The 12,173-nt window shown below is 42.4% G+C and overlaps 4 protein-coding genes across 4 annotated transcripts; 2 read left to right on the top strand and 2 right to left on the bottom strand.

Annotated features, from left to right (window-relative positions):
- Positions 1–74: 74 nt before the first annotated feature.
- Positions 75–843, bottom strand: LOC117569642 (serine palmitoyltransferase small subunit B). The gene is made up of 2 exons (XM_034250881.2): positions 580–843; positions 75–314 (listed from the first exon to the last, which is right to left on the bottom strand). Exons 1-2 carry the CDS (start codon positions 698–700, stop codon positions 130–132), a joined length of 306 nt encoding a protein of 101 aa, XP_034106772.1. The 5' UTR covers positions 701–843; the 3' UTR covers positions 75–129.
- A 713-nt stretch (positions 844–1,556) lies between these two features.
- LOC117569846 (coiled-coil and C2 domain-containing protein 2A) lies at positions 1,557–10,655 on the bottom strand. The gene is made up of 7 exons (XM_034251175.2): positions 9,030–10,655; positions 4,270–5,248; positions 3,934–4,217; positions 2,831–3,562; positions 2,507–2,745; positions 2,311–2,434; positions 1,557–2,243 (listed from the first exon to the last, which is right to left on the bottom strand). Exons 1-7 carry the CDS (start codon positions 10,563–10,565, stop codon positions 2,052–2,054), a joined length of 4,086 nt encoding a protein of 1,361 aa, XP_034107066.1. The 5' UTR covers positions 10,566–10,655; the 3' UTR covers positions 1,557–2,051.
- Positions 6,044–6,777, top strand: LOC127565542 (lysozyme P-like). Its single transcript, XM_052004488.1, has one exon. The coding sequence runs from the start codon at positions 6,067–6,069 to the stop codon at positions 6,610–6,612; it is 546 nt and encodes a 181-aa protein (XP_051860448.1). The 5' UTR covers positions 6,044–6,066; the 3' UTR covers positions 6,613–6,777.
- Positions 7,719–8,446, top strand: LOC117569847 (lysozyme P-like). Its single transcript, XM_034251176.2, has 2 exons — positions 7,719–8,283; positions 8,348–8,446. The coding sequence occupies exon 1, from the start codon at positions 7,741–7,743 to the stop codon at positions 8,281–8,283; it is 543 nt and encodes a 180-aa protein (XP_034107067.1). The 5' UTR covers positions 7,719–7,740; the 3' UTR covers positions 8,348–8,446.
- Positions 10,656–12,173: the final 1,518 nt, after the last annotated feature.

The following is a 12,173-nucleotide window of genomic DNA, read 5'->3' as shown; positions in this document are numbered from 1 at the left end:
TAACTAAACCATGGTTCACACAGATTAGAGTTTAGCCCAACAAGACCAACAAAATCGGTGATGGGTAAAAATTTCGGTTTATGTTATTTATAATGATTCTTTATTAATATTTACGACTAGCTTCTAATGTTACGTAAGATAAGATTGACTGCTACTGCATATTCCGGCTTCTGATTGCGGACACACATAGTGACTAGTCCGATTCGTATTGATCGAAATGGGCATCAAGTAACTGACCAGCAGCAGACAATAGCTGGGCACATAGGCGTAGGTGGCATACAGTATCAGGGATATGCAACTACTGAGAAGTACGTCTGCAAATAAATAACGAAAGCAATTACATGTGTGTTAGGTGTAAGTATTTGGTATTTGGCCAGCACTTAGTCACGGCCTCTCCTGACTGCAAGTTGTATAGGGAGAGTGACCGAAATAGATAAGATACCGATGAGTGCAGAAATACTGGCAAATAGAATTTGTCTATATGTGTGCATAGATAGGTGGGTTCTATTAAGTTGGCGTTTGGTAATCGCCGGTTAATAGTTGGTCACTTAAAATATATTACCGCACTTGACTACTTACGGCAAAACACCTTCTCCCATGGCTCGCAAATGGCAATCTGTGTGTTGAGTTCATAGAGAACATAAAGCCATTTTACGTATCGCTTGAATTTCGCATATTTCTCCGACAATTTCCCATACATCGCGCACCGGGTTAAGGTACAAGTTTGGTGCACAGTCTACACGGTTTGAGGGTGCGCAGTGAACTAAACGCAACCGCAACGGCTCGACAACCTGACCAATCAGCCTAAAGAAACAAACCACAATACTCCATAGCCCAACCACGCCACGCGTTATCATCGACCAAATTTTGTAAATCGAGTTTAATACTCGCTTTTTCATTTTTTTTTTTTTTGGTAGTGCGATAAAGCGTTTTTTGTTTTTTGCCTGGCACCAAAGGGTTGGACCCAGGGTATGATCAGGTTGTGATTATCGGAAATTGATTTTTAGATTAAATTAAGACGTTTATAGCTTCCATTAGCTATCCATTTAGTAGTCTTAATATGAACAAATTAATAATTAGTGCTCTTACTGACCCTATAGATAATTTTACAATCATCAACTATCAAATTTAATTAGTATTTTCGAGAAAATATGTTAAAGCCGTGATATAAATGTGTCTTCAATTTAAATTGATGTGAAATTTAAAAGTTTATCTGACAAAATGTTTTTACAGTATAAAATAATTTGCATCAGGTTTCGTTATTATTTTCAGATTTAAGATTTCCGTCAGAGTCAAATTGCTAGCACAATTAAAATTCAATTGAATATAGAGAAATTATTATTTCAAAAAATAATTGATTGTAATTATAAATGACATCGTTTATGTATATTAATGGTGCCGGGTGATCCGAAGTCAGGAGCACAATCGGGAGCAGGGATCATAGTTATTTTTTATTGATTAGCATTATCTATGAAGACACCCGGCTGCTTTATCAGTAAAAGCAAACGTCAGTCAGGTAGTATCTTTCGACATTGTTTTTGGACGTACATTGATTCATGATACAATTATAGAAGGTAGTCTAGTCGGAAAAAGCTTTCGTCAGTTCGCATTCGTTTTTCGACGCAAGAGGTTGTCTGCGGACGAATTTTTTTCTGCAATTAACCCTTGCGCAAAATGACATTTTGCAATGTATGCCGTAGACACGGATAGAATTAAAACATTTAGAGAATTAGAGAATTCTCATATATATTATTAATATTGTTCGTAAACAATTTACATTTTAAAAATATGTTAAAGAGACATTAATATCAGCTTCAAAATATGTAAATATTAATTGCATCGTCTTAGGGTTAATGCGCATTTCATTGTCGTCTCGCTCACACTGCTGTGCTGAGACTCTTTCACTCGCACTCATTGGTATGATTATGGAGGTTGTGCTTTTTCCGACGAGACTACCTTCTATAATTGTATCATGCATTGATTCATAGTGTTGCGATACGTAGTTGCGGTTGTATTTGTATTTGTAGTTGTAGTTGTAGTTGCACTTGTGTTCAGGCAACCAATGGCACTATGGACAGCAGGAAGACCCACACAGAGAGCACATCGTTAGCATAGGCCTTAACGTGCACCGCGACACAGAACTCGACCAAAGCATTGTTGTTATAGTGAATGCAAGTGGTTCGAATGCGCTCCGATATGGCAGTAAGATTGGTATATGGAAAGTTGATGGTAAAGCCGTAGAGCTGTGACAACAAATTGTAAATAAGAAATTTAGTTTCAGACGCAGGTGTCTGTGAAGTGCATACGCACCCTGAAGTTGGGATACTCTCGCTCCAGTTCCTCACTGTACGCGGGCTCATCGTAGCGGCTGCCGGAGTAGGTGGCTAGGTTCTCCATATCTTTTAAAATCCGCTGTAGACGCGTCTGGAAGGCACTGTAAATGAGTAATGTGTTTTTGGTCGTTATCACTATCAATTTGTTTGGCGATTTATGGGGGGTCACCCACCGATTCCAAATGGTTTTGCGTGTGCTGCGCCAAGCGGCAATTTTCTTCATGATCTTGCGCTCGATTTGCTTCTGCAGCTGGCGCAGATCATAGCTCCGCTTGTAGGCATAGTCCAGACGATGGACGCCACCCTGAGGCGCTGGCTGGCGCTTGTTGAACAACGGCAACCAGCAGGCGCCATCGAGTATGTTGAAATTCGTCATGCTGACGCGTGACTCACTCTGTATGTTGAAATAGATCTGAGCGGAAACAAGCAACGAATTTCAAGATTGATACGTGTGTGATATCATATACATATGTTGGTACATATTTGGTGGTACATACGTTGTCTCGCCCCACCATACAATGGACTCGTGTCAGGGGACAGAAAACATCCTGCAGCTGGTAGCGTTTGCCTGTGGACGGTGCGAGCAGCAGCATCTCAGCGCTGTCCGGCTGTCGATAGATGACGAACGTGCATTCGCCGTAGGGGCAGGCGAAGCCGAGTAGCATCCAACACTCGAGTCCCAGGGTGAGCAGGTAGTTGCAGAGCAGCACACCCAGATCCTTGATCGAGCACCAGGTGCTGTCGAGCAGCGTCTGATTGTCCAGCCAGACGCCCTGAAAGCTGTGGCAAGCATCCAACTGGCTGCGCAACGGGCACAGCAACGAAACAAAGCGGCAAAGGATCTCCACCAGCTGATCGCTGGATGGCGCCGTCAGTGCTGGGGGCAGTGGCACCGGCTCCAGCAGACGTGTCAGACAGACGCGCTTGCCCTGCGACGTGCAGACCAATGGATCCACATAACGCTGCTGCGGCTGTGGCAATAGCTGCTGCAATTCCAGGCGACGCTCGACCAGAAATTGTTGCAGCTCTGGCAGCTCGGCGCAGGCAAGACCGCCAGCTTGAATGGGCGTCAATTCGCAGCCGGGCTCGATGCTCAAATAGAACCAGAGGTGGACGCTCTCCTTGAACTCGGGATACTGTTCGATGGATATGTTGGTCACCGAATCGATTAGTGGTCGCTTGTAGCCCACCAGCACCTTGGGCATGCACAGCTCAATGCAGCCCTCGAACTGCAACACAAAAATAACATTTACTTGGTTGGGTTAGGTTAAACCGGTGGACTCAAGGGAGGCTGAGCATAGAACTGGGAAGGTCTGTAGCTGAACCGCTAGTGGATCCTAAAACTTCAAAGAAAGTAACACCCCGAGAAGTGGACAAGTTGCTTTTAAGATAACCAAGGCAGCGTCGGACAATCGCCGAGATATTCCAGTGACTCGGGACTCGTTGCACTGATCACTGTTAGTGATGAACAGCTTTGTAGCAGACAGACAAGTGAACAGAAAAATGCCAAGGATTACTCTGCAATCCTCACTTGAAAGTTGCAGCACACATTTGGATACACACATCGCCTTCAGTTAGTTTAATCCGAGCCGCAACTCACCTTGCGATTGGACAAAAGTCGACTGATTGGTATGCGATATTCGCCCAACCAATTGCACTGCACGCGCTGATAGACGTCGGCTGCCTCATCCGTGTACTGCTGCTCGATGAGCTCATCGAACAGACTGATCTTGATGTCTTCCGCCAACTCATGCGGTTCGCCGGTCAGCTGCAGCTGCAGCTGCTCGTTCCAAGTGGGATTCGAGCCCTCAGCCGTGCTGCTGCGGCACAATCGCTGGCCATAGCTCAGCGTGACAAAGGGACGCACATTGGAGTACATCAAAGCTAAAAATGATGCGGCATTAATGAGGAACCAATCACAAATCCATTTACCTACTCTGCGTGACAAAGAGACTGGCGCTCAGATCGCTGCTGCGACGTCTCTCCTGACGCTCCACGTTGAGTATGTGGCGACTACGCGCCGGAACTCCGGTTGCCCGCACCACATGCAGTGACACATTGAACTGGCGCGCTCCACTCAGCATTTCCGGCTGCGATGGTGGCAACTGTGTTGGCCAGGCGGGCTCACGGATTCGTGGCGCCGTTGTCGTTACTTGGCGTGTGAAGAAGGCGCACAAGGCGCGCCAGAGAGCAGTCCAGCCAGTCGTGTGCTCCAGGCCAAAGCTGTTGCCGAACAGCTGCAGGAGAGGACGCGCCCTTTGCAGAGACTTGGCACGCTGTGCACACTGGCTGGTGATGGTCTCGTACAGCAACTGCAGATACTTGCGTCCGCGATGCTTGTGCAGATCTATCGGGTTCCAATTGGTGCCAGGATCCAGCAGTTGTCCCGAACTATCGAGCGGTTGCTCTTCGACTACAGGAATTTCATGCTCCAGAGCGGGCACAAAGCGCAGCTGCTTGGTGTGCAGGTTCCGTTGCTGATGCCGCGAGTGCAGCAGCTGAAAGCGACGATTCGCCAGCAGCGCCTCCACGCTGCACAGCTGCAGCTGCTGTTCGGCAAATACGAGTGACGAGTGCTGTTGCTGCTCCGCGGGTTTCCTTCGCTGACTTGGTGGTCGAGGCGTTGCCGGAGTGTTCTCAGCATTCTTTGGCCATGCTGGCAATTTACTGGGCAGCAATGTTTGACGCAATGCTTCAGGCAGGATTTGAATGTCATCTAGTTCGCTGCCACCGGCACCATCTGTGCTTCGATAGTCGAACTGCACGTGGAGATCTCCCGCCAACTTGGGACGCACTCCACCCGAGGATGACTCAACCTGAAAGCTAAGTTTCTGTCGCCGCTGCTCCCCCGCCAATGATGTGCTTATCAGTGCCAACCGGCGACTATGTGACGTTACCGGCGACTTCTCGTAGAGCTGGAATTAACAAGATTACGAGCACATATATGTATTGATAACAATTATTGTATAACCGATAAGACTAACACAAATCTAACTGCAATCTCTATGGGCTTGTCGGACTGCATTATCGCATGAGTTAGTATCTTTATCCGTTCTACGGCAATATCTATCTATAGTATACAACATTGAATGGGGGATTTGTTTTAGTGTTTGGTAAATTAGAACAAAAAGCGGCGGTTGCGAGTGACGTACTTTGAAATATTCTCTACTTGATACAGTTGAACTGTCTATAGAATAACATATTTAATATTTCCATTGAAAATCAAATGTGCTGAACCCTGTAGAAATTGGTTATATTGATTAAAGAATAAATTCCACAGTCCTTGGCTGTAAGCATGAATGAAAGAAAAAACATCAGTAAACAAAACTTAATAATATCATATCATAGATTAATATCCGCTACACATAGTGTGGGTGGATATTATGCAATGACATGTAAATGTGCATATGTAACTGATAAAAGCAGACATTTTCGACCTCATAAAGGGGGTTGATTAGAGTTCGAATGAACACCTCGATCTCAGAGATTATAAAATATAAATTCATTCATTCCATTCTTTTTGACAACACTTGCTAATGTTGTAAATCAAGATTGGTCAGCTTGATTTAATTTGGTAGCTATTTATCTGGAGTCTTATCTACAAAAGATTGTCCAAATTGATACACATGCATATGTACATATATACAACAAATTGCGGCTATTGCTTAAGACCACATAATGAACTTTCTTCAGACTCAGTTTTGCGACGTCTAATTCAGTAGAAAAAGGCAACATGGAGAAGAAGGTTGTGTTTGTTTTATTTGCTCTGCTCCTCGGTGGTACAGCCAAAGGTCAAAGGATACTCGATCGTTGTACCTTGGCTATTGAAATGGATCGACTAGGTGTACCGCGACAGGATTTAGCAGCCTGGGTTTTTATTGCAGACATTCTGAGTAGCTATCAAACTCACGCAATTAGTCCAACAAATGCCGATGGCACCCGAAACTATGGTTTATTTCAATTGAGTAATAAGTATTGGTGCAAATCGACGGACATTTTCTCATCAAATCACTGCAAAATCAGCTGTGATAGTCTATTGACGGACAACATTAAGGCAAGTGTGGATTGTGCTGTGCTAGTGAAGAATATGGAAGGTTGGACACCATGGCAAGAGGCTTATAACAAATTCGCATCACTGGAGGCGAAAATGACGAGTGTTGAAGACTGCTTTGAAGTGAGAATGACCAATGACACCATAAGAGCTACTTCCAGAATGACTTTAACTGAACAAAGAGATTGCTTAAATTTTGTCGATTACAAGCCTGAGTTTGAGTTTTGATGAGTTAGTGCAAAGAAAGAAGGAATAACCCTTCGTTATCATTGTCTGATCATCTCTCAAACTGCAATTTGTTTGTATTCGCAGTATAACAAGAATAGTATGTGTAATAATATTTTTGTTCTAGACATTTTCTCACTTGTCACAGATTTTAAATAAATATTTTTTTGATTAATTCGATATATTGTTGTTGTTTAACTGTTAAAGATATTTGTGACATTGTATGCAACTCTAAATACGCGATTTAAGAGTGTTGTGTTGAGAATTTTGAAAATCCAATTTAATTGCACGATCAAATTTTCTTAACTATGTTGTGTACAAATTGTCGCATCCGGGGAAGATGATATTAGTCAGGACAAAGATATTAATCCGTTTTCAATTAACTTAACCGTTTCAATACTTACCAAATACACAGTACATTAAAAGGTTATATTTTCCCCCCTTTGTGACAAATTACTATAAAGACATTGTTTTTAGAGCCTTATCAGATTTTGAAATAAGTATAGTATTCACTTCAAAATGAAAATAATCAGTTCTTGGACTGTGTGACTAAGAGCAAACACGGATGTCTGGTCATTGTTATCAATAAAATTAATTTTATCAGTTATCAGGGAGCTCTGAAAGGAAATAAGTCATTTCAAATGACCATTTGTCAGCTTTGACAAATGCACTTGCATTCTCTATTTTTTATACCCACTACCCATAGAAGGGTATTATAACTTTGTGCCGGCATGAAATGTATGTAACAGGCAGAATGAGTCTTCTCCGATCCCATGCATACATACATATATCCTTGATCAGCGTCAACAACCGAGACGTAAATCTCAGAGATTATAAGAGATGGAGACAGTACAACAGCACAAATCATTCAAGCGCTGCTTTCTCTGACTATCTGGTAAATATTTTGTACTATATACTATACCAAATATAGCTCTCGCTTCATTTTAGTATTTTTATGATGTATTCATTCTGTATATTTTAGGAATAATACTTCACTCTTTGGCTCTTATTAGAAATGGATGGTGGGTATCTCACAGTCGAGTGTGCTCGTTTTCTTACTTGTTTTACACTTTATATAGTTGTGAAATCGAAGCAGCTATCAATCGAAGCTGTTCAATCGATTTTTGCTAAATGGAGAAGACAGTTCTTCTTTTTGTTCTGCTTCTGGTCGGCACAGTACAAAGTGATCGAACTCTCGATCGTTGTACCTTGGCCATCGAAATGGATCGACTAGGAGTACCACGAGCGGATCTAGCAGCCTGGGTGTATATTGCAAATCACGAAAGCGGCTTTCAAAATAACGTTATTAGTATACAAGTTGATGGCAGCAAAAGCTATGGTCTATTTCAATTGAGCAGCAAGATTTGGTGTGCGGAGTCAGACGACAGTGCCAGCGATAATTTCTGTAATGAGAGCTGCGATAATCTTCTGTCAGACCAGATTAAAGCCAGTGTTCGGTGTGCACTGGTCGCCAAGGGTCGAGCAGGTTGGACACCATGGCCGATTTACAGGGATTTCCAGTTGAACAGATTGACCAGTGTTGAGGACTGCTTTCAACCAGAAATCATCAATTGCATCACGAATGCGACTGTAACTAATGCCATGATAGATGCAACAGAACACGGAGTATACAGAGCTTTCTACGATTACAAGCCCGAGTTTGAATTTCAATAAGTGAGTGTTAAGTGTCTCAAGAGAATTTCATTTTTTTAAATGATAATTTTGATGTTTCCAACAGGGATTTTCGCTGAACAGGGCTCTCAGATAATTCTTAACAATAACGTATTTTGTAAATTTATTATAAAAATAAGAAAAATTGTCCTATTTATATGTATGAATACATCTAATTCAAGATTAAATATTTTACCATAGTATGAGAGTCATAGTCAAAAGTCAAAAAAAATTGTCCGCCCAATGGAGGGCTTCGCTTCGAAGAAAGCGTTGATGGCTATACCGGAAAGAGACTATTTGACATGTTTCGAGGATTGGAAAAAACGTTGGCATAAGTGTATTTTATCGGGAGGGTATTTCTTCGAAGGGGATGAAATTGATTTAGAAGAATAAAGATTTTTCATTTTACAAACAAATTCACCTCACTTTTAGCCCACAGTAGTATGCTATGGAAAGTTTCATTGTATACATAAAATGGGGAATATGTGTTTTACCCAAGCAAGCCGTTCCCAATGTGTGTTTCTCGGCTACATTCTCTTATTGGTTCATACAGATGAGTCTTTTATTATCTCCTTTTATTATCTCAAAAAAGGTTCACATTTCTTCTTCTCCTTCTACAATATTTATGCTGGCACCATACAAAATGTTTTTTGACATAAAACGCCTTAAGTAAGTTAATGGTAATTAAGTAAGTTTATAGCTTAGTATACTACCAAAAGTTATCAAAGATATAGGCAAACGAGACTTACCCAAATGTTGAGCAGCTGAGGCATCGATCGGTCAAGCAGAACACCGATGGTCTCATTCATGTGGACATGCAGATCCGGCTCTAGGCGATAGCTGCGTGTCTGGGCCACAAATTGCGTGTCCAGATAGATTTTCAGATAGTAGTTGCGGCTCTTTTGCGACTGCTCCTCCTTGTTGGACTGCACATTGATGGCTGACTCATCAACGACCACTTGTTGTACATGGACCAACGGCTCCTCCGGATCCTGAAAGGCGCGTTCGAATTGCACCTTCAGAGTTTCCATAATCTCGGCAAATTGTGGCTTACGCGGCGGTTTCAGGCGCTGTGTGCTTGAATGTTCCCCGCTTTGCCACAAGCGACGACGTCGGTAGTATGCCTCCAAGTGCTCGCGATAAACTTCGGCCAGATCCGTTTCGAAGCGCTGCTTCCAAGCGGTGTAAGCAGCATCCAGATCGGGAGGTTGCACCAAGCGCAGACTCAGCTGGAAACGTGTGCATTGAAACCGCTGTCGCCGTCGCAGCTCCTTCAGCTGGGCCCATTGCGTGAGCAGTCGTTGGAGTAGCGTTCGCTGTGCTGTCGACTCGGCGTAGAAGCGAGTGCGCAGCTGGTGGACCAAACGCAGTTGGCGTTGGATGTGTGCAGCCAACTGTTCCGACGACTGTTGCTGTTCATTTGCGTTGAGCAGTCGTGCCACAATGTGACGTGCCATCTGTAACTCTTGGCTCAGCTTGCGGCAGATCTGATTGTTCACATGCTGCATGTACAAATCGTAGAGATCCTCCAGGTGCTGCGCCTGTCGATGCTCTTCCAGCACCTGGGGATGTGCACTAAAACGCAATTGCTTCAAGCAGAGCCAGAGGCAACGGCGATTAGGCAGACCATGAAACTGCTGCACGGGCGTCGGGGCAAGGAAAATGCTTTTGAAGCGTCTGCCACAATTGCTGCGATAAAGCGTCGCATCGATTGTGAAACGACCCGTTGCCGACGCATTCTCTGTAAGCAGCGCAACGAATCTCGGAGTCAGCTTGCATTTACCGCTGCCCTTGGCCTCCTCTTGGTAGCGATTCAACATGCGAATCTGGGCACGGCTCAGTTGGGGTTCACAGTCGCGGATCTGCAGCGGTACATGCAACCACATAGAGCTTGGCACATAGAGTTGACTGTTGTCATAGAAGTGCCGTTGACGATACAACCAGGCACTGACCACCGGCGAATCGGAGAGATCTATGGCTATGAAAGTAGCTGCCAAACTCACGGCTTGTCTTGTGCCGCCGCCAGTTGCTATTGAATCCTCATCGGCATTTTTATTATGGTCCGTTTGAATTGAATTCAATTCACTGATGCCGCTGCCATGGAAGAATTCTAGCGAGCACAACTCTAAATCAACCGCAAGCTTCTCTCCAATGTGACTTTTGCTGTTGCTGTGAGAAAGCAGCAGTTGTACCTCTTGCTCCATTTTGCGATAGATCCGTGTTGTTTGACTTTTGCGCTTTCGTTTACTGCGCTTTCGTCTCAACGAAGATTCGTCCCGTTCCATATCTTAGCTACTATACAATTATTCACTGACTAAAGTTGTCACTGAAAATTGCCACTTTTCTCCAATGTTCGTTTGTTTTGTTTGTACTGGTTGCCATAGTAACATTGTTGTAATATGAAAATAACATTTTGTACCAATGCCTTAGAGAAACGTACCTTTTTCGATAAGCTACGGAATAATACAAGGTGTGCCGACTTCTACATAAATGTACCGAATAATACAAATTTACAATTTTCAATCAAAATGTAGCGAGCGATAAAACATTGATAATTATTATTAAAGCATTAAAAGAATAGAATAAAAATAATAAAATTAAATAAAACAAAAAACCAGTTAGAAAGCTACAGTCGAGTGTGCTCGACTGTGAGATACCCGCTACCCATTTTGAATAAAAGCAAAATATTGCGGTATTATTTTCAAAATATACCGAAAATACCACAAAAATAATAAACATATACAAATTGGTATATTTAGTATATCGATATAATACTACATTAAATATATACCATAGTCGGTACAATATACCAGATTGGATAAAGCAACTCAGACCCCTAGTAAGTAGGCGTTTTTTTAATAACTTCCAGAATTTTTATCTGATTGCAATCAAATTTGCAGAACTTATAAATACTATAGTTATTATTGTATACACCAAAATTTGCTCTAGCTCTAGCTTTAAAATTACGCTTCTTATTCGATTTTTTATACCCGCTACCCATAGGGTAGAAGGGTATTATAACTTTGTGCCGGCAGGAAATGTATGTAACAGGTAGAAGGAGGCATCTCCGACCCTATAAAGTATATATATTCTTGATCAGCGTCAACAGCCGAGACGATATAGCCATGTCCGTCTGTCCGTCCGTCCGTATGAACACCTAGATCTCAGAGACTATAAGATATAGAGCTATAATTTTTTTCGACAGCATTTGTTATGTTTGCACGCAGATCAAGTTTGTTTCAAATTTTTGCCACGCCCACTTCCGCCCCCGCAAATCAAATAACAAGTGTAATTTTAAAGCTAGAGCTACTAATTTTGGTATATACAATAATTACTGTAGTAGTTATGATTCCTAAAAATTTGGTTGCGATCAGATAAAAATTGTAGAAGTTATTAAAGAAATACTTTTGTATGGGCAAAAACGCCTACTTACTAGGGGTCTTAGTTGCTTTGGCCGACAATCTAGCACATTGTGCCGTTTATGGTATATTTTGAATGGTGTACTATATCGATATACCAAACATACCATTTGGTATATTTTTAGTATTTTTTTTAGTATTTTCGGTATATTTTGAAAATGATACCGCAATATTTTGCCTTTATTAAAAATGGGTAGCGGGTATCTCACAGTCGAGCACACTCGACTGTAACTTTCTTACTTGTTTGATTTGCGGTGGCGGAAGGGGGCGGGCAAAAATTTGAAACAAACTTGATCTGCGTGCAAACATACCAAATACTGTCGCAAATTATAGCTCTATCTCTTATAGTCTCTGCGATCTAGGTGTTCATACGGACAGACGGACATGGCTAGATCGTTTCGGCTGATCAAGAATATATATACTTTATAGGGTCAGAGATGCCTCCTTCTACCTGTTACATACATTTCCTGTCGG

The sequence above is a fragment of the Drosophila albomicans genome, chromosome 3 (assembly GCF_009650485.2).
Source record: "Drosophila albomicans strain 15112-1751.03 chromosome 3, ASM965048v2, whole genome shotgun sequence".
NCBI classification, from domain to species: Eukaryota; Metazoa; Arthropoda; class Insecta; order Diptera; family Drosophilidae; genus Drosophila; species Drosophila albomicans.
The sequence above is the reverse complement of the archived record's forward strand: the minus strand, read 5'-3'. Positions and strand labels throughout refer to the sequence as shown.